We start from the raw sequence: 22,890 nt of genomic DNA, 5'->3' as shown, positions 1-22,890 counted from the left end.
AGGCCCCGGCAGATGGCATCTCTGTGGCCTTGAAACAGCTCAAGGAGTGGGACTGCAAGCCCCGCCCAAAATAAAAATATATATAAAGCAGTGATTGTGAAATGACTGAAGTAGCATCTCCTATTATAATCACTGATCCAATTTGGGAGCATTCCATAATGCCCTGCAGGGGCTTTTTCTTAAAGGTTTTTAGATGTTGATGCTCATGGTGCCCCAGAAAGGGGCAGGGACACCATCAAGCTTTTCTAATGTTTGGGAGGCTGCAGGGAGCACAGCAGCCCACCAAGGAACATTTTAACAAAAAGTTGTTGTAAGTCTCCTAGGTCATTGAATTCACGACCCCGGCAGGGCTTACCATATATTTTTAAGGACTCTGAGCTGGAACTGCCTGCTCTTCAGCTAGAGTGCAAGAAACCCTTGGGGTTAATTCTTTTGATGCATTTTGTAGCCTGTAGAATCCTAACGAAAGACCCAATACGTATTTATGGTTATTTTGAAGAAAAATGTTTCATTATGTGACAGTGATTATCATTAATCATTGCCATGTATACACATGGAGGTACATTGAATTATAGTTATTCATAAATTATTGTATTGGCTTACTGACAAAGCCAATAAGGGAGCTTTATATATGTTAATGTGCTGACCCCTTGATAAAGTTAATAGGCTTCTTTTTTATATTTTGGTGCTCTGACGTTTTGACAAAGCTAGTAGGCCTGCCTAACTCAAATGGCACCCTTTATATTGTGACATGACGCTCGGCTGTGCGTGACAGGGGCATGGCCACCCATGGGGGTTCTAGTTATAGTTACTTTAGGGCATGAGTTATAGAAACTTGAAATAATTATAACTGGTGAATGTCAGTGATTTCTTTGATTTTGTTAGTTTAAAACTTTGTTTTAACTGACATTTTGACTTACCTATAAAGTCCCTTTAAACTTTGTTTTTTCAGTGAATGACTTTTTTTAATGTTGAATGAAATATTATTACAATTTCTACCTATAACATCACTTTAACCTTTGGTATTTTTTGTAGTAGGTGTGGAAAAAGAAATATGAGACATATTAAGGCAAGTATTCCTTTATGAAAAGCCAGTAGAAGAACTTTCTTAGTTCTCAGAGAGTAATATGTAATATTTGATCTCAGCAATTAGCACTGAGCACAGATCACATGTCTTTAATTAGCTAATACAGGGATACAAGGAACACAGAATTTCCACATATACAGAGAGGGCAGGAATGGAATGTGGGAACGTCAGCTAAAATGGGATGCTTTAAAAGCTCCCACAAGTGAGGTAGAGGTGTGAAAAATGAAAACCTGCTTCTTCATCAATTATTTAAAGCACCACATGAGACCAGTTCATTTTACATCTTTATTTATATCGAAAAAACAGGGTTACAACCTATGAGATATATGAAAAACGCCTCAAATAGAAACCAAGTTATCGCTATTTTTCACTACAAAATATTGCATCATAGAAAGCAAGAAAGACAAGTTACCCTGAAAGAGACTAGATTCTTTGGATAGCAGACGTCTTATTTTTTACGTTTTCTGTTTTTGTAGGTTTGTCCTCTAAAATCTAACTCCTTGTTCAGGAGTCTCACAGCAGAGAACAAGAGACATTTCAGTTTACGAATATATATATATTTCTATTTAAAGATAAAAGCAGTCACAATTTTTTTGGTTGTCACAAAGGTCACAAAGGGAGGTGGTTCCAGGCATTGCCTTCTTTTCTGAAAAACACTGTGTGGCTGATTCACAAAGGGCCTCCGCATTTGCGGCAGAGGACCCGCAGTCATGACAGGGGTCCCGCATTCATGGCGGGACCACCGTACTTATGGGGCTCTTTACAAGTTTGTTGTTCCCAATGCGGGACTGCCAAACTCATGGGGAGGATGACTTGAAACTTTGAAATAGAGCATTCCCGCTGGTCTGAGTGGTGGGAACAGTACTACAGGATTGCACTCGGCTCTAAGTAGCACAGAGGGGGCCGCCCAGCACCACTGGGAGCCACCCCCCGCATTTGTTCTCCACCAGCCTTACTCTGGTGAGGAAACTACTATGAAAAAGCTAGTGAAGAACATGGGTGCAATAAGCAGGGTGACCCTGAGTTCAGGGCCTCCTTGGCTGATTACAGCCAAGACTGCCACCACCCTATCGGGATCATGGATCCTGGCGAAGATGGCGATCCGTTGGTGGTCTAACCGCCAAACTTGTGATGTTGCAGTCAGACAGCCACAGCCACAGCGGTCCGACTGCCACCGCAAGGTTGGTGGTCTTGTGACCACCAGCCTCGTAATGAGGCTCTTAGTTTACCCATTGTGGACATCGCGCCACGAGCTCCGGACCCCCAACAACACTGCAGTGCCTCTGCCACAAGTGTGGAGGCCCTCTGTGAACCACGCCCTGCGTGTCTTTTTCCCGATCACACATTTTCACATGGGAAGGCGGTGCCTGCCCCTTCCTCAACATTCGTGGAAGTCCCTCCCCCTTCTAACGGTTTCTATCTCGTCTTTCTCGGGCACATGAAATTGCGAGAAAGAGGATTCAGGTTTATCAAAAGAAACACTCTAAGTGCTAAGATTTGACAGAAAACAAAACAGTTAAGAACAAACGGCGGAATATATAGATATATTTATATTTATAAAATATTCTCAGTAACGAGAAAATAGATGGGGGTTCCTTTAAAACCTTAGATCCCCTCATATGTAAGTGCAAAAAAGAGAGGCACAAAAAACTCAAACAACCAGGAAAAAATACAAACACCGCACTTAGAAGACTTCCAACAAACTGACACTAAAATTTTGACAACACACACCACTGTATGAACTGTAAACGCCTGACAAAAGACACAACCTGGCCGACACTGGCTTCAATGCAAGCCACCCAACAGTAAGAAGAAATAAGACATTGACTTGGTTTGATCCTCTTGGGGAGTCCAGGTTGTAAGGCTAATATCTGAGGACCTCCCAGCTTTTGGGGCAGGAATTGCTGATACAAAATTATGAATTTGCCTGAAACCTAAATCTGCATTGGCCTTTGTGCACCAGCTGCTCACAGGGGCCAGCGACTGTGCGCCCGTTACTCTGCAACAGCTACTGTGCACTGGGCTTTGCATGGCAACCATCACAAGTCATCTACTAACCATTAGTTTATACATCTCCCCACCCTTGAATTGTGCTAAGTGCCCCTGTGCTGTCCGGATCTCACTGCCAAAAAAGAGGTCATATCTGTCGGTACATAATAACTGTCCCTGTGTGTGTGTACACCCACTCATGTCTGAGAGAGAGGGTCATCTTTCTGCCATTGGTCCAGTGAGTAAACAGATTAGACTATAATCTTTCAACCCCTAGCCTGGAGCAGAGATTGGCTGGTACTTTATGACGTCTCTGTGCGGGCCCTTGTATAGCTCCTTCTAAAAAGCTGCCACAAGCTAACAGATGTCCTGATCTTTTGTTCTGGGACTTGTAAGTGTATATGTTTATATATTGTGCAAGTAAAAATAATAATCTATCCTTTAAGGTAAGTTGGTAGGATGTTTGTGCTAAGGACAGTGCTGTAAGGGTGTGTGAATGAGGTTACTGAGCCACAAAATGTAAAGTGGACCTGGGATTGTTTACTCACACTAACAATCCTGCAAGTGTGCTGGGATTACATCTTTGGGTAAACCTTCTGATAGAGTGTCCCAGGGCACCTGCAAAAGTAGGTGAATACCCACAAACGTGTGAATATGTTGGTTTTCATAGACCTTTGGCAGGCTCAGTCTTACCCTGTGTATGGTTGGATATATACCACTGTCAGTGGCAGGAGTATGACTGTATCCATTGTAGGCAAAGGGGAAACACAACCATGTGGGATTCAAGATAAGGGAGTTCTTCACAGGGAAACATATGCAGAAACCAAAAAACAAATAGGTAAAACAGTAGTTGCTCTTGGTCTGACGTCTCAGGATGTAGGTGCTCCTGGGACTCTGGGACCCTCTGCACTTCCCACTAGTGCTCTTGGAATTCCTTGTGAACTCAGGCCTGCTGGAAATTTTCACAAATCCTAGGCATGAGCCTGCAAAGGTACATTTCTGACTATCTGGGGAGGAGTTTTACAAATCAGACCTGTTTCCAAAAGTATTAGGTAGAACAGAGCCAATGAAACAACTAATGCACACATGATGGTGACTATCTCAAGAAGGTACCCTGCAGACCCTGGCCATGGAAGGAGTAATCTGAGGCTGAAACGAAAGCTAGTGAGAGTTCATGAGGAGGGGACACTTGGGGTGACTGTAACTGTGACTGTAATGACATGTGAGGATACAAAACAATGGAATGGAATGATCCAAGAGTAATTACCAGTGGTCCACATGAATTCAAGCATGGCCAACCACCAGTGGGGTGCTGTCTATGGATATGAGTATGGTGCCTCCTCAGTCTATGATGCCGGGACACTGTGCTTCATTTTCTGAGATTTGTTTCTATAACTTTGCATGGGGACAGATTTCCAACTTTCAGAAAATCACAAATGTTTCCTGGTGTATGTTTGGAAACCTGCTATATCTGAGTATCACGTCAACCAAGTTTTCAGGAGATCCAATTGGCTCTTTTGCTGGGCCCGAGTCAACCTTCTTGCACCATTATGAAAGAATATAAACACCACACACGAGGTCAGCTAATTTGAAGAGCTCTCAGTTTGAGCCGGTAAGAAAACTTGTGAGCAAAGAGGGCTGAAAAACAAGCTTTGGTTAAAGAGAGAACTTGTTAGTCCAACTCAGGGCTCATATTTCCATATTTGCAAACATACTTACAAGGCCCCACTTCTTTGAAGAAGAAAGTCATGGTAACTGAATTAAGAAAGTCCTCAAACATGTCTGCCCTACTGAGAAGCAGTATTCAGATCCCAGAGGACACGGGTGAGAAACAGGAGTGTGGTGGCAGGAAATAGGAGCAGGGCATCTGTGATATCGGAAACCCGATCAAAGAAGGTGCAGGGCGGACCTGAGTTAGGGACGTCAAGAAAGTGAAGGCTCAACTATGACACTAAGGTAATGGGGGTAGGGGTGAGTAGTGGAAAGTATTAGGGAGAAGATTAAACAATGGCCGGGGAGTATGAGACTAAGCAGAAAGGTGGGCAGTGCTAGGACTCTTGCTGTGAAGTGATTGAGAAGTATCAGACGTAAATAAGTGTTCGGAATTGTCACGTAGATTTTAGCAATAGCTCCAAAGAGAAGTTGCGTAGACAGAGAGGACAGACTCTTTAGTGACCCCCCTAATGATGGCCAGGACATGAGGGATTGCCAGGCAAAGAGACCAAGCCAACAGAGTGGGAAGGATGCGGAGAGGACTAAGGGTCTGAGTTAGAGTTTGGCGATGGGGTTACCCCATCACAAATGGGACGGGTATCTATTACGATTCCATTATATCCTGAAGAAATTGTGAAACGGCAGATGGGATATCTGTCACGTTTGTGACGAAGTAACCACATTCACCAAACTAAATCAGGCCATAAGTCAGAAGAGAGCATGAGGTGCCCCAAGAGTAGGGTGGAGATGGGTACATAGGGTGGAGCACGGTGCCAAAAACAGACCCACCCGTGGTCTGATAACATAGTTTCTGCCGTCCCTCCTTCTATCCTTTTGCAGAATTCTTCATTCTTCTGAATGCAAGAACTGGGATGTCTACAAGGTCACCGTTTGAGGAAGTTATGTTTTAAATCCCCATCATAGTTTTCTGAAACTATGTTTAAATTGAGAAGTATTGAGTGGGGGAGGGATAAGGAGTGGAGCAGCAAGGGTGAGCTCTTCTCATTTGGAACTATGACAACTGGTCATTTGTTTATTTGTCGATCTGGTGAAGAGCTTCATGCAATGTTGCATCAAAAAGGATAGTTCTCCTTTCCCGTCCATCTGGCCTGGTGCTGCTCTTTATTTTACTTAATTATCGCTCTTTAGAACCAAGACCAATAATTTACTAAACACGCAGGGCTCATGAAAAGGACATAAGTCTTTCTACACCTGCTTCAGTCCTCCTGGGTTAATTCATTTCACAGTATACATTTCATAATTGTGGACTATTTTAATAAATATTAGTGTTTTTATTGTATCTGGAATGTCACATGTGCAAAATATTCTTTACCTTCCTATCAGACATGTCCTTACCACCTGTACCTGTCAGGTTTGGACTCCACAGTTTAGTAGGAAACCTAGATGTACATTGTTCTCATTGCAAAGGTTCAAACATCACTTGCTCCGTAAGTTTGGTTAGACTGGGGGAGGGGCGTAGCTAATAGAGAGTGAGCCTCTGGCAGGGTGACCAACAAGGGTGTGTGAAATTATAATTCTCCTGACAGGATTTTGGTAAGTTAACAAAGTTCACAACGTGACAGAACAGTCAGTGATATACCCTCATCCCACAGCTGCAGACACAAGGGTCCAGTGGGAAATCTACCAGTGTCCGTTCCCATTGATCCACCTCCTGCTGTTCCCCTCCATGCCTGAAGGCTTTGATAGAGGGACTCTGGGCCTATAGCCTGGTGTGGAGGGAGTATAGGCACCTTGTCCAAACCTAAACCAATCCAAGACCTAGCAACACACAGGGTGCCACAGTGTCACACGATATTGGCTCCCTTCACATGGTCACCCGGAGAATAGCCAACATCACACAGTGGATAAAGAGGTGGGCTCAAAACCCCTCCATCCAGTAGGTTTCCATGTAGTGTTGGTGCCTTTGCGTACCCGGAGTACTTTAAGGGGTGTGAAATACTCTAAGACATCGGTGGCAAGCTTTTGCTTTTTGGAGGGAGAAGTGCCTAACAAGTGTGCTGGGCCCAATAGCCCACCCTCCTAATGCCCTGCCCCCTCCTCTCACATGGTAAAGAATGTATTGAAGTTGGCAGGTCTGCAATTCCTATTGATTTAGAACAGTACAGCCTAATTCAACTCATACAGTACAAACCTTTGGCCTCAAAGGGATACAGAGGCCAGAGCTCTAAAAGGAGGCACATCGAGGTAGGCCAAACCAAGCAAATACGGACAGGGTACCGACTTACGCTGAGGCACATGGAGGCAGCGATACACCTTGACAACTGCTATCATAGTACCTATTTACACTGAGGCACATGAAGAGAATTAAGAAGGGAGATCTTATTGACAGAAATATTTGGTGGGGACCTCTTTGTACCTTCTAGTCACTCCTCTTCCTCCCTTTTCCACAGGTAGATCCACCCTTTTCCAGGCAAGGAAAGCAGAAAGGCTGAAGGGACACTATCGAATTTTCAAACTTGTGTTTTTCACCAGAAGCTGACTAATGGGGCAGTGGTGCTATTTCTCATTACCTTTGATTGTGAGATTTGTGTAGTGCCAATATGCTACTAAAGAGGCCTCAGGGTGCTGGAGCCTTCCAAATGCCTGCTTTCCACAATGAGAAACTGTGTCAGTCTGGCAGGCAGGTTCTTTCCCTATGAAAAAGGTGAGCACTCCTCGCGCTCACTCTTTTATAAGCACACACACCTTACCCTCCAAGAGTGTCCCCTCTTCCTGTGAACATTTGTGAAGGTGCTGTCATTTGGAATAGAGTTATAAATTGCAATAAATTATAATAAATTAAATGCATTAAAAGGCTTTTGTGATCAGCAGCCAGGGAGGGTTTCGCTAGCCCAGTCACAGGTCATCACATGTTTTGCAACATATTTACTACCCGGCTGTGACATCACAATAATGTCTGACACACCTGCAGAAAGTTGTGCCAGTGATGTACCCCAAAAATGCCGCTAACTAATTTTGGGGAGTACACAGCTATTACCCCTCTAGAGCACAACAACAGCTGTGATGAATTCAGCTACAGCAGTTTTCATGGCTCAGTAGGACTGCCTTGGCTGCATATTCTAGAAATGTCTTCCTTAGAAGGAAATGGAATGTTGTTACGAAGCCATCACAAATCACCCAGGTGCGGAACACGCAGAGGTCTGTTTCTCACTCTCCCCCGCGTTACTCTGATTCGTCAGTCCTGCCTCTTTCCATGCTGAGTTCCCGCCCTGGCTGTGCTCTGATTCGTCAGTTCTTCCTCCTGCAACGCTGAGTTCCCACCCTGGCTGTGCTCTGATTCGTCAGTTCTTCCTCCTGCCATGCTGAGTTGCGCCCCGGCGGTGCTCTGATTCGTCAGTCCTGCCTCCTGCTACGCTCAGTTCCTGCCCCGGCTGTGCTCTGATTCGTCAGTCCTGCCTCCTGCTACGCTCAGTTCCCGCCCATGCGGTGCTCTGCCCCGCCCACAGTGTCCACATGCTCCCTAGACATCCAGCACGTGGTTCAGGTAGGAGATGTAGCAGATGGCCAGACGTAGGATCTCGATTTTGGACAGCTTCTTGTCGGGTGGGAGAGTAGGTAGCAGCTTCCTCAGTTCTGCAAAGGCCACATTGAAAGCCTCCACCCTGATGCGTTCGCGGGTGGCGTGGGCTGATCGGTACTTGGCCGTGGCGCGCCGCCGTCGACGCTTCTCCTCACGGCTCAGCTGCTGAGGGTGCATGGAGCGGCCCTTGCCGTCCCCCTCCATGGGCTCCAGGTCAGACATGCAGCCCACCTTCAGGTCGCTCACCATGGACTCAGTGTCCGACTGGGCCGACGGGTCGTCGGAGTTTCCTTGGTCCGGGCTAAGCATCATTTTCCTGCAGGGGAAATAAACATGCATTAGAGGAGAATAAAACATGCATTACATGTTACATACATTTTCTTAGTTGCACTAAACTGCATTTCAACACTAAATTTGACACCCCGTCAATTTGTGTCTGGAAACACTGGTGGAATAGTTTGGTCATTCTAATGCCTAATTTAGAAAAAACATATTGCACTTCTTATAAGAAAGTGGGAAATTAAAAGTCAACAGGGCAACTTTTACGCGGTTGATGAACTTTGCACCTTTGTATAGTTGTGAGTTTTCCAAGTTTACACAATTTGGCAAAGATCCAATAGAAAAAAATGTTTTAATACGATATTTTTTCACCAACTTTATGAGGATTGCAAAGTTTAAAAAAACTAACCTCACAAAGTTGTCAGAGCCAACGTTTGGCAGCTGCTAGTGAACTGAAAGTGTTTGAACCAATCAATAGCAAAGACCAATAGGAGGCAGAAACATATAGGATTCCATGTGCTAAGATTTGAAATTGCATTTACCTAATTGCGATTTCATACAAATCGCTATTAGGAAATCGCAATTTCAAATGTATGAAGCTCGTTTGCGTTTCATTTGCAATTCCCAGCGGGTCGCAAATAGACCAACCTCAATAGTATTCATGAGGTAAGCCTCGCTTTGCAACCCTTTGGGAACCGCAGAAATCAGAGGGATGGTGGCCTGCTAGGGTCAGCACACCACCATCCCTCTGATTGCTTTTACTGGAGCATTCTTTTTTTTTTTTCAATGGGGCCCGTTTACCTTAGAGGAAAGCGGGCTGCGTTTAAAAGGAAAAAAATGAAACGTTAATGTTTCCGTGGGACCATTGCCTGCTCTTAAAAAATATTTTCCCAACCATTCTCAAAGGCAAGGGGGTCTCTTGGGGACCCCTTCCAAATTGCAAATGTGTTATCACCAATTTGAAATTGGTAGTAAACTGCGAATGTTTTACGACTGCATTTTAGTCACAAAACATTCATACATTTCCCATTCGTTATTAGGAAGGGACACCCTCAACACGCAACAGGGTACCGACTTACGCTGCGATTCTGTAACAAGTTAGAGAATCTCAATTTGGGCTTTGTACATCCCCAAAAACATTTTTTCAGTTGCAAACAGGCCGATTCTGTGAATCGTCCCATTTGCGACTGAAAAAAAGCTTTGTACATGTGGCCCATAGTGTCTTGAAATGGCATGGTGTTGAAAGGCGCAGCATTTCCCGTGCGATAGGGTTTTTGACATCTCGATCTTTCACATGCATGTGACCTTTGAGATAATTTTACTTCCTTATAAACAAAACGTACACGGTTGTCAAAAAGCTGGTTTATATATATATATATATATATACACCATGCCACGTTAATTACTTAAAGAGCACCTTTGTAATCTATCAGATATTTGTCTAATTTTAAACTCAGGTATGCCAGACGAAATCTGAATAGTGCAGTTTATTAATACATTGTTTGTAGTTTGCGAAGTCTGTAGTTTTTCTTCGATGCCGTTATTTAAAAATAACAAACAACCACAATATATGGCACTTTCAGGGCCAGTTTTAAGGGAAAATGACAGTGCGAGTCGCTGCGCCAAATTTGGCAGGGTAGCGCACCATCATTTTCACAATGCAGGGATGCACCGTATTTAACAGAATACGGCGCATCCACTGTGTTCCCCCCTGCGCTGGGGCTGAATTTGCTGCCGTGCACCAACGCAGCAACCCTTGCACCATTGTGCAAGGATACGTGCGTTGAGGGGGAGATTGTTTTTGTGCAGGAAGGAGCACCTTCCTGCACAAAAACAATCTTAAATGCCGATTTTCTCTTTCTACGTGTGCTGCAGAATAACGAGCGCAAAATGAGGAGAAATGAAAGCATTTCTCCTTGTGCACCCTGCTAACGCCACCCCTAGCGTGGCATTGGATTTTGGTACTGCCTCAGGTTTACCAGAACCGGCTTGGCTCGCCTTATTTAGATGCTTGTGGGACGATAGCTGATAGACTGTCGCAGTCCTGCTGACTCCGCCAGGAATTCTAAACTGTGTCAGCGGCGAAATAGGAAACAGCAGCTGGCAGCAGGACCTCAGCCACTGTTTCTACCAAGCAGACCTGGATGTGCTTTCTTGCCAAGCCGACTGTGGCGGGGATACCTCCACATCTGAGTTGGTGGATTGTACAGAAAAGGGGGTGAAAACCTACCTTTCCCACTTTTCCTCTTACCTTTTTCACGAGAACATGCCTGGAGGACTCCTGTCATTGATGCTGACACTTGACCATTAAGGACAACAACCCCGTTCTCTCTGGACCTGAAGGCGAGCATCCCATGGCACCTTTACAAGTAGGATGGTCCCTTCACATTGGCTCCAGACCCGTGCATTGACATACATGTAAAATATTTATTTTTTTACCTTGTGTTGAATATATGAGCTGTTTCCCACATTACATGAAACACACGTGTATCAACACGTATACTGAAGGGGACTCCCCCCTCCATCAGAAAACCGCCACCTCAACATCGTCAGTACAGGGGTGTAAGGAAATGCCTCCTTGGCATGGTTGCCCCCTGACTTTTTGCCTTTGCTGATGCTATGTTTACAATTGAAAGTGTGCTGAGGCCTGCTAACCAGGCCCCAGCACCAGTGTTCTTTCCCTAACCTGTACTTTTGTATCCACAATTGGCAGACCCTGGCATCCAGATAAGTCCCTTGTAACTGGTACTTCTAGTACCAAGGGCCCTGATGCCAAGGAAGGTCTCTAAGGGCTGCAGCATGCCTTATGCCACCCTGGAGACCTCTCACTCAGCACAGACACACTGCTTGCCAGCTTGTGTGTGCTAGTGAGGACAAAACGAGTAAGTCGACATGGCACTCCCCTCAGGGTGCCATGCCAGCCTCTCACTGCCTATGCAGTATAGGTAAGACACCCCTCTAGCAGGCCTTACAGCCCTAAGGCAGGGTGCACTATACCATAGGTGAGGGTACCAGTGCATGAGCATGGTACCCCTACAGTGTCTAAACAAAACCTTAGACATTGTAAGTGCAGGGTAGCCATAAGAGTATATGGTCTGGGAGTCTGTCAAACACGAACTCCACAGCACCATAATGGCTACACTGAAAACTGGGAAGTTTGGTATCAAACTTCTCAGCACAATAAATGCACACTGATGCCAGTGTACATTTTATTGTAAAATACACCCCAGAGGGCACCTTAGAGGTGCCCCCTGAAACTTAACCGACTGTCTGTGTAGGCTGACTAGTTCCAGCAGCCTGCCACACCAGAGACATGTTGCTGGCCCCATGGGGAGAGTGCCTTTGTCACTCTGAGGCCAGTAACAAAGCCTGCACTGGGTGGAGATGCTAACACCTCCCCCAGGCAGGAGCTGTGACACCTGGCGGTGAGCCTCAAAGGCTCACCCCTTTGTCACAGCCCAGCAGGGCACTCCAGCTTAGTGGAGTTGCCCGCCCCCTCCGGCCACGGCCCCCACTTTTGGCGGCAAGGCTGGAGGGAACAAAGAAAGCAACAAGGAGGAGTCACTGGCCAGTCAGGACAGCCCCTAAGGTGTCCTGAGCTGAGGTGACTCTGACTTTTAGAAATCCTCCATCTTGCAGATGGAGGATTCCCCCAATAGGGTTAGGATTGTGACCCCCTCCCCTTGGGAGGAGGCACAAAGAGGGTGTACCCACCCTCAGGGCTAGTAGCCATTGGCTACTAACCCCCCAGACCTAAACACGCCCTTAAATTTAGTATTTAAGGGCTACCCTGAACCCTAGAAAATTAGATTCCTGCAACTACAAGAAGAAGGACTGCCTAGCTGAAAACCCCTGCAGCGGAAGACCAGAAGACGACAACTGCCTTGGCTCCAGAAACTCACCGGCCTGTCTCCTGCCTTCCAAAGATCCTGCTCCAGCGACGCCTTCCAAAGGGACCAGCGACCTCGACATCCTCTGAGGACTGCCCCTGCTTCGAAAAGACAAGAAACTCCCGAGGACAGCGGACCTGCTCCAAGAAAGGCTGCAACTTTGTTTCCAGCAGCTTTGAAAGAACCCTGCAAGCTCCCCGCAAGAAGCGTGAGACTTGCAACACTGCACCCGGCGACCCCGACTTGGCTGGTGGAGATCCGACACCTCAGGAGGGACCCCAGGACTACTCTGATACTGTGAGTACCAAAACCTGTCCCCCCTGAGCCCCCACAGCGCCGCCTGCAGAGGGAATCCCGAGGCTTCCCCTGACCGCGACTCTTTGAACCTAAAGTCCCGACGCCTGGGAGAGACCCTGCACCCGCAGCCCCCAGGACCTGAAGGACCGGACTTTCACTGGAGAAGTGACCCCCAGGAGTCCCTCTCCCTTGCCCAAGTGGAGGTTTCCCCGAGGAATCCCCCCCTTGCCTGCCTGCAGCGCTGAAGAGATCCCGAGATCTCTCATAGACTAACATTGCGAACCCGACGCCTGTTTCTACACTGCACCCGGCCGCCCCCGCGCCGCTGAGGGTGAAATTTCTGTGTGGGCTTGTGTCCCCCCCGGTGCCCTACAAAACCCCCCTGGTCTGCCCTCCGAAGACGCGGGTACTTACCTGCAAGCAGACCGGAACCAGGGCACCCCCTTCTCTCCATTCTAGCCTATGTGTTTTGGGCACCACTTTGAACTCTGCACCTGACCGGCCCTGAGCTGCTGGTGTGGTGACTTTGGGGTTGCTCTGAACCCCCAACGGTGGGCTACCTTGGACCAAGAACTGAACCCTGTAAGTGTCTTACTTACCTGGTAAAACTAACCAAAACTTACCTCCCCTAGGAACTGTGAAAATTGCACTGTGTCCACTTTTAAAACAGCTATTTGTCAATAACTTGAAAAGTATACATGCAATTTTTATGATTTGAAGTTCCTAAAGTACTTACCTGCAATACCTTTCAAATGAGATATTACATGTAGAATTTGAACCTGTGGTTCTTAAAATAAACTAAGAAAAGATATTTTTCTATAACAAAACCTATTGGCTGGATTTGTCTCTGAGTGTGTGTACCTCATTTATTGTCTATGTGTATGTACAACAAATGCTTAACACTACTCCTTGGATAAGCCTACTGCTCGACCACACTACCACAAAATAGAGCATTAGTATTATCTCTTTTTGCCACTATCTTACCTCTAAGGGGAACCCTTGGACTCTGTGCATACTATTCCTTACTTTGAAATAGTGCATACAGAGCCAACTTCCTACATTGGTGGATCAGCGGTGGGGTACAAGACTTTGCATTTGCTGGACTACTCAGCCAATACCTGATCACACGACAAATTCCAAAATTGTCATTAGAAATTCATTTTTGCAATTTGAAATTTTTCAAAATTCTTAAAAGTCCTGCTAGGGCCTTGTGTGTTAAGTCCCTGTTTAGCATTGTCTTTTAGAGTTTAAAAGTTTGTTAAAAGTTTGAAATTAGATTCTAGAAACAGTTTTAGATTCTTAAAAAAGTATCCCAACTCTTAGCAGAATAATGTCTGATACAGAGATGCAGGTGGTGGAACTCGACACCACACCTTACCTCCATCTTAAGATGAGGGAGCTAAGGTCTCTCTGTAATATAAAGAAAATAACCATTGGCTCCAGACCTACCAAAATTCAGCTCCAGGAGCTGTTGGCAGAGTTTGAAAAAGCCAACCCCTCTGATGATGACATCACAGAGGAAGAAATTAGTGACTTGGAGGCCAATGTCCCTCCTCCAGTCCTAAATAGGGAGAACAGGACCCCTCAAGTCCCGTCTCCAACTGTGTTAGTCAGAAATAGTGAGTCCCTCACAGGAGGGTCCCACATTTCTGAAATCACTGAGGACGCTCTCAGTGAAGATGACCTCCTGTTAGCCAGGATGGCCAGAAGATTGGCTTTAGAGAGACAGCTCCTAGCCATAGAAAGGGAAAGACAAGAGATGGGCCTAGGACCCATCAATGGTGGCAGCAATATAAAGAGGGTCAGAGATTCTCCTGACATGTTAAAAATCCCCAAAGGGATTGTGACAAAATATGAAGATGGTGATGACATCACCAAATGGTTCACAGCTTTTGAGAGGGCTTGTGTAACCAGAAAAGTGAACAGATCTCACTGGGGTGCTCTCCTTTGGGAAATGTTCACTGGAAAGTGTAGGGATAGACTCCTCACACTCTCTGGAAAAGATGCAGAATCTTATGACCTCATGAAGGGTACCCTGATTGAGGGCTTTGGATTCTCCACTGAGGAGTACAGGATTAGGTTCAGGGGGGCTCAAAAATCCTCGAGCCAGACCTGGGTTGACTTTGTTGACTACTCAGTGAAAACACTAGATGGTTGGATTCAAGGCAGTGGTGTAAGTAATTATGATGGGCTGTACAATTTATTTGTGAAAGAACACCTGTTAAGTAATTGTTTCAATGATAAACTGCATCAGCATCTGGTAGACCTAGGACCAATTTCTCCCCAAGAATTGGGAAAGAAGGCGGACCATTGGGTCAAGACAAGGGTGTCCAAGACTTCAACAGGGGGTGACCAAAAGAAAGGGGTCACAAAGACTCCCCAGGGGAAGGGTGATGAGACAACCAAAACTAAAAATAGTAAAGAGTCTTCTACAGGCCCCCAAAAACCTGCACAGGAGGGTGGGCCCAGAGCCTCTTCACAAAACAATGGGTACAAGGGTAAAAACTTTGATCCCAAAAAGGCCTGGTGTCATAGCTGTAAACAGCATGGACACCAAACTGGAGACAAGGCCTGTCCCAAGAAAGGTTCCACTCCAAACTCCCATCCAGGTAACACTGGTATGGCTAGTCTCCAAGTGGGATCAACAGTGTGCCCAGAGCAAATCAGGGTCCACACTGAAGCTACTCTAGTTTCTGAGGGTGGGGTGGATTTAGCCACACTAGCTGTCTGGCCGCCTAACATGCAAAAATACAGACAGCAACTCTTAATTAATGGGACTAGAATAGAGGGCCTGAGGGATACAGGTGCCAGTGTCACCATGGTGACAGAGAAACTGGTTTCCCCTGGCCAATACCTGACTGGAAAAACTTACACAGTCACCAACGCTGACAATCAGAGAAAAGTACATCCCATGGCAATGGTTACTTTAGAATGGGGAGGGGTCAATGGCCTGAAACAGGTGGTGGTCTCCTCAAATATCCCAGTGGACTGTCTGCTTGGAAATGACCTGGAGTCCTCAGCATGGGCTGAGGTAGAACTAAAAACCCATGCAGCAATGCTGGGTATCCCTGAACTGGTGTGTGTGAAAACAAGAGCACAATGCAAGGCACAGGGTGAACAAGTAGAGCTGGAGTCTGGAAGAATGGCCCAGCCTACCAAGAGAACAGGAAAGTCAGTTGGGGAACCAACTGCAACACAGCAAAAGAAAGGGAACCTCTCTTCTCAGGAAGAAGTTCTGCCCTCTGAGGGAACTGAGCCTTTGGAGCTTGAACCTTACCAGGTTGAGCTCTTAAGCCCAAGGGGACCCTCAAGGGAGGAGCTGTGTAAGGGACAAGAAACCTGTCCCTCTCTTGAAGGCCTTAGGCAGCAAGCTGCTGAAGAGTCCAAAGGCAAGAAAAATGGAACACATAGGGTCTATTGGGAAGATGGACTCCTGTACACTGAGGCCAGAGACCCCAAACCTGGTGCCACTAGGAGAGTGGTAGTGCCTCAGCTGTTCAGGAAGTTCATCCTAACATTGGCCCATGACATTCCCCTTGCTGGACATTTGGGACAAACCAAGACGTGGGAGAGGTTAGTCAACCACTTCTACTGGCCCAATATGTCCAACATGGTTAAGGAGTTTTGCCTCTCCTGCCCCACCTGTCAAGCCAGTGGTAAGACAGGTGGGCATCCAAAGGCCCCCCTCATTCCACTTCCAGTGGTGGGGGTTCCCTTTGAAAGAGTGGGTGTGGACATAGTTGGTCCACTAGAACCTCCCACAGCCTCAGGAAATATGTATATCCTGGTAGTAGTGGATCATGCTACCAGGTATCCTGAAGCTATTCCCCTTAGGTCGACTACTGCCCCTGCAGTAGCCAAGGCCCTCATTGGTATCTTTACCAGAGTGGGTTTCCCTAAGGAGGTGGTGTCTGACAGAGGTACCAACTTCATGTCAGCATACCTAAAGCACATGTGGAATGAGTGTGGAGTGACTTATAAATTCACTACACCATACCATCCACAAACTAATGGCTTGGTTGAGAGATTCAACAAGACATTAAAAGGCATGATCATGGGGCTCCCAGAAAAACTCAAAAGGAGATGGGATGTCCTCTTGCCATGTCTGCTTTTCGCTTACAGAGAGGTGCCACAGAAGGGAGTAGGATTCTCACCCTTTGAACTTCTGTTTGGTCATCCTGTAAGGGGACCACTTGCCCTTGTTAAAGAAGGCTGGGAGAGACCTCTCCATGAGCCTAAACAGGACATAGTGGACTATGTACTTGGCCTTCGCTCTAGAATGGCAGAGTACATGGAAAAGGCAACCAAAAACCTTGAGGCCAGCCAACAGCTCCAGAAGTTTTGGTATGACCAAAAGGCTGCACTGGTTGAGTTCCAACCAGGGCAGAAAGTCTGGGTTCTGGAGCCTGTGGCTCCCAGGGCACTCCAGGACAAATGGAGTGGCCCTTACCCAGTGCTAGAAAGGAAGAGTCAGGTCACCTACCTGGTGGACCTGGGCACAAGCAGGAGCCCCAAGAGGGTGATCCATGTGAACCGCCTTAAGCTCTTCCATGACAGGGCTGATGTGAATCTGTTGATGGTAACAGATGAGGATCAGGAGGCAGAGAGTGAACCTCTCCCTGATCTTCTGTCATCAGACCCAAAAGATGGCACAGTAGATGGAGTGATCTACTCAGACACCCTCTCTGGCCAACAGCAAGCTGATTGTAGGAGAGTCCTACAACAGTTTCCTGAACTCTTCTCCTTAACCCCTGGTCAGACACACCTGTGTACCCATGATGTGGACACAGGAGACAGCATGCCTGTCAAAAACAAAATCTTTAGACAGTCTGACCATGTTAAGGAAAGCATCAAGGTGGAAGTCCACAAGATGCTGGAATTGGGAGTAATTGAGCGCTCTGACAGCCCCTGGGCTAGCCCAGTGGTCTTAGTCCCCAAACCTCACACCAAAGATGGAAAGAAAGAGATGAGGTTTTGTGTGGACTACAGAGGGCTCAATTCTGTCACCAAGACAGATGCTCATCCAATTCCAAGAGCTGATGAGCTCATAGATAAATTAGGTGCTGCCAAATTCTTAAGTACCTTTGACTTGACAGCAGGGTACTGGCAAATAAAAATGGCACCTGGAGCAAAAGAGAAAACAGCATTCTCCACACCTGATGGGCATTATCAGTTTACTGTTATGCCCTTTGGTTTAAAGAATGCCCCTGCCACCTTCCAAAGGTTGGTGAATCAAGTCCTTGCTGGCTTGGAGTCCTTTAGCACAGCTTATCTTGATGATATTGCTGTCTTTAGCTCCACCTGGCAGGATCACCTGGTCCACCTGAAGAAGGTTTTGAAGGCTCTGCAATCTGCAGGCCTCTCTATCAAGGCATCCAAATGCCAGATAGGGCAGGGAACTGTGGTTTACTTGGGACACCTTGTAGGTGGAGGCCAAGTTCAGCCACTCCCACCCAAGATCCAGACTATTCTGGACTGGGTAGCTCCAAAAACCCAGACTCAAGTCAGGGCATTCCTTGGCTTGACTGGGTATTACAGGAGGTTTGTGAAGGGATATGGATCCATTGTGACAGCCCTCACTGAACTCACCTCCAAGAGAATGCCCAAGAAAGTGAACTGGACTGTGGAATGCCAACAGGCCTTTGACACCCTGAAACAGGCAATGTGCTCAGCACCAGTTCTAAAAGCTCCAGATTATTCTAAGCAGTTCATTGTGCAGACTGATGCCTCTGAACATGGGATAGGGGCAGTTTTGTCCCAAACAAATGATGATGGCCTTGACCAGCCTGTTGCTTTCATTAGCAGGAGGTTACTCCCCAGGGAGCAGCGTTGGAGTGCCATTGAGAGGGAGGCCTTTGCTGTGGTTTGGTCCCTGAAGAAGCTGAGACCATACCTCTTTGGGACTCACTTCCTAGTTCAAACTGACCACAGACCTCTCAAATGGCTGATGCAAATGAAAGGTGAAAATCCTAAACTGTTGAGGTGGTCCATCTCCCTACAGGGAATGGACTTTATAGTGGAACACAGACCTGGGACTGCCCATGCCAATGCAGATGGCCTTTCCAGGTTCTTCCACTTAGAAAATGAAGACTCTCTTGGGAAAGGTTAGTCTCATCCTCTTTCGTTTGGGGGGGGGTTGTGTAAGGAAATGCCTCCTTGGCATGGTTGCCCCCTGACTTTTTGCCTTTGCTGATGCTATGTTTACAATTGAAAGTGTGCTGAGGCCTGCTAACCAGGCCCCAGCACCAGTGTTCTTTCCCTAACCTGTACTTTTGTATCCACAATTGGCAGACCCTGGCATCCAGATAAGTCCCTTGTAACTGGTACTTCTAGTAAAGGGCCCTGATGCCAAGGAAGGTCTCTAAGGGCTGCAGCATGCCTTATGCCACCCTGGAGACCTCTCACTCAGCACAGACACACTGCTTGCCAGCTTGTGTGTGCTAGTGAGGACAAAACGAGTAAGTCGACATGGCACTCCCCTCAGGGTGCCATGCCAGCCTCTCACTGCCTATGCAGTATAGGTAAGACACCCCTCTAGCAGGCCTTACAACCCTAAGGCAGGGTGCACTATACCATAGGTGAGGGTACCAGTGCATGAGCATGGTACCCCTACAGTGTCTAAACAAAACCTTAGACATTGTAAGTGCAGGGTAGCCATAAGAGTATATGGTCTGGGAGTCTGTCAAACACGAACTCCACAGCACCATAATGGCTACACTGAAAACTGGGAAGTTTGGTATCAAACTTCTCAGCACAATAAATGCACACTGATGCCAGTGTACATTTTATTGTAAAATACACCCCAGAGGGCACCTTAGAGGTGCCCCCTGAAACTTAACCGACTGTCTGTGTAGGCTGACTAGTTCCAGCAGCCTGCCACACCAGAGACATGTTGCTGGCCCCATGGGGAGAGTGCCTTTGTCACTCTGAGGCCAGTAACAAAGCCTGCACTGGGTGGAGATGCTAACACCTCCCCCAGGCAGGAGCTGTGACACCTGGCGGTGAGCCTCAAAGGCTCACCCCTTTGTCACAGCCCAGCAGGGCACTCCAGCTTAGTGGAGTTGCCCGCCCCCTCCGGCCACGGCCCCCACTTTTGGCGGCAAGGCTGGAGGGAACAAAGAAAGCAACAAGGAGGAGTCACTGGCCAGTCAGGACAGCCCCTAAGGTGTCCTGAGCTGAGGTGACTCTGACTTTTAGAAATCCTCCATCTTGCAGATGGAGGATTCCCCCAATAGGGTTAGGATTGTGACCCCCTCCCCTTGGGAGGAGGCACAAAGAGGGTGTACCCACCCTCAGGGCTAGTAGCCATTGGCTACTAACCCCCCAGACCTAAACACGCCCTTAAATTTAGTATTTAAGGGCTACCCTGAACCCTAGAAAATTAGATTCCTGCAACTACAAGAAGAAGGACTGCCTAGCTGAAAACCCCTGCAGCGGAAGACCAGAAGACGACAACTGCCTTGGCTCCAGAAACTCACCGGCCTGTCTCCTGCCTTCCAAAGATCCTGCTCCAGCGACGCCTTCCAAAGGGACCAGCGACCTCGACATCCTCTGAGGACTGCCCCTGCTTCGAAAAGACAAGAAACTCCCGAGGACAGCGGACCTGCTCCAAGAAAGGCTGCAACTTTGTTTCCAGCAGCTTTGAAAGAACCCTGCAAGCTCCCCGCAAGAAGCGTGAGACTTGCAACACTGCACCCGGCGACCCCGACTCGGCTGGTGGAGATCCGACACCTCAGGAGGGACCCCAGGACTACTCTGATACTGTGAGTACCAAAACCTGTCCCCCCTGAGCCCCCACAGCGCCGCCTGCAGAGGGAATCCCGAGGCTTCCCCTGACCGCGACTCTTTGAACCTAAAGTCCCGACGCCTGGGAGAGACCCTGCACCCGCAGCCCCCAGGACCTGAAGGACCGGACTTTCACTGGAGAAGTGACCCCCAGGAGTCCCTCTCCCTTGCCCAAGTGGAGGTTTCCCCGAGGAATCCCCCCCTTGCCTGCCTGCAGCGCTGAAGAGATCCCGAGATCTCTCATAGACTAACATTGCGAACCCGACGCCTGTTTCTACACTGCACCCGGCCGCCCCCGCGCCGCTGAGGGTGAAATTTCTGTGTGGGCTTGTGTCCCCCCCGGTGCCCTACAAAACCCCCCTGGTCTGCCCTCCGAAGACGCGGGTACTTACCTGCAAGCAGACCGGAACCAGGGCACCCCCTTCTCTCCATTCTAGCCTATGTGTTTTGGGCACCACTTTGAACTCTGCACCTGACCGGCCCTGAGCTGCTGGTGTGGTGACTTTGGGGTTGCTCTGAACCCCCAACGGTGGGCTACCTTGGACCAAGAACTGAACCCTGTAAGTGTCTTACTTACCTGGTAAAACTAACCAAAACTTACCTCCCCTAGGAACTGTGAAAATTGCAGTGTCCACTTTTAAAACAGCTATTTGTCAATAACTTGAAAAGTATACATGCAATTTTTATGATTTGAAGTTCCTAAAGTACTTACCTGCAATACCTTTCAAATGAGATATTACATGTAGAATTTGAACCTGTGGTTCTTAAAATAAACTAAGAAAAGATATTTTTCTATAACAAAACCTATTGGCTGGATTTGTCTCTGAGTGTGTGTACCTCGTTTATTGTCTATGTGTATGTACAACAAATGCTTAACACTACTCCTTGGATAAGCCTACTGCTCGACCACACTACCACAAAATAGAGCATTAGTATTATCTCTTTTTGCCACTATCTTACCTCTAAGGGGAACCCTTGGACTCTGTGCATACTATTCCTTACTTTGAAATAGTGCATACAGAGCCAACTTCCTACAAGGGGTGACATCTAAATATGGTTGTCGGGAACCTGCCAGCCTGATGGCGACTGAGTACAATCAGCCAGCATGGGACTCCACCGCCCTGTCAGATACCTCTCCGTCGAGGTGGTGGGAGGCTCAACCTCAATACTTCTAAATAAGGTGGCCAGAAGACTGTGAGTTTGACGGAGTACTTGGGATTACCAGAATGGCCGTAACACCGTTAAGATCTAAATCAGGCCCTTGGTTATTATTTACCCAGTCATTTTCTTTTGCTCCCGTATTTGAGGCATACATTTTAAAAGTTGACTGGTCTTTTCAGTGATGGTGCTTGGTTCTTCTCCTTCGGAAAAAAGAAGAGGGTGTTATCCTTCTTTAATACATCTCTCCTTGTAAGTTTGAGGGTCAAAGTGTAACATATTAAAGAGGGAGGAAGTATTGATAAAAAAAAGAGGTCTGACTTTATCTGCTGATGTAGGTGTTGATGCCATCAGAAGAGGGAAGTCAGGATTCAGAACATAGATCTTCATTTAGTGTACAGCGGCCAGCGGAGTATGTCAAGATGGCAGAGATCATTACCTACACCACCCTGGCCAAACTCCTACCCCCTACGGAGCACTCCTGGCACAGCTGCACATTTGTAGGCATGCAACTTTTGGGAAGCCACCATTTTGTTTCAGGGGGCCGTGTAACAAACTTTTCTGTTTTCCAAACACAAACATTCAGAGTGGGAGTTTGTTTTTGAAAGATAAAAACTAATGATTCTGACACTCTGGAAGTTTTCTCCCATGGGGTGGGGGTGATTTTTATGTTTTTCTGGTTTGGTGATCCCAGACACAAAATAAAAACACCAAAACTGAAAATAGAGTGATGTTTTGATGTACCTACACTGACGGTGTAGAGTTTCCTTTGGTGGAGCCAGTGGGGGCCATCCAACTCTCAATTGTGTGTGCAGACCATTATTTTGGCCTATGCCAAACTCTTATCAGGCCCATAATACTTTGATATTTGCTATTACCTGGAATGCTGAATCATTTTATGACACTGAAAATTAAACTGTCATGGAGGATCCAAGAAAGGGCATGCTAACGGCATCTAGAGGGGCGGCAAGTGGGCACCTTTACTGGGGAACCATTCATAAGATAAGAAACAATGGCAGGTTACTGCTATTGAGAGGCTTATCCCTCCGTACTGAAGGTTATGCCAGCCCAGGACCAGCAACAGCACCTGCATCATCATTTTAACCTCTTAATACCATCCAATCTGCTTCCTGTTCCCTTATAATGACCTT

General features: G+C 47.0%; 1 protein-coding gene across 1 annotated transcript in view; it reads right to left on the bottom strand.

Moving 5' to 3' along the window:
* Positions 1 to 1,373: 1,373 nt before the first annotated feature.
* The window catches only part of NHLH2 (nescient helix-loop-helix 2), a 74,372-nt gene continuing 52,855 nt past the window's right edge, over positions 1,374 to 22,890 (bottom strand). Inside the window, exon 2 of the mRNA XM_069202977.1 lies at positions 1,374 to 8,646. Within this exon, the coding sequence (XP_069059078.1) occupies positions 8,271 to 8,642 (372 nt within the window). The 5' untranslated portion in view covers positions 8,643 to 8,646 and the 3' untranslated portion in view covers positions 1,374 to 8,270. The remainder of the gene's footprint in view (positions 8,647 to 22,890) is intronic.

Source organism: Pleurodeles waltl, chromosome 8 (assembly GCF_031143425.1).
Source record: "Pleurodeles waltl isolate 20211129_DDA chromosome 8, aPleWal1.hap1.20221129, whole genome shotgun sequence".
In the NCBI taxonomy this organism is placed as follows: domain Eukaryota; kingdom Metazoa; phylum Chordata; class Amphibia; order Caudata; family Salamandridae; genus Pleurodeles; species Pleurodeles waltl.
This window is presented reverse-complemented; position numbering and strand designations above follow the sequence as displayed.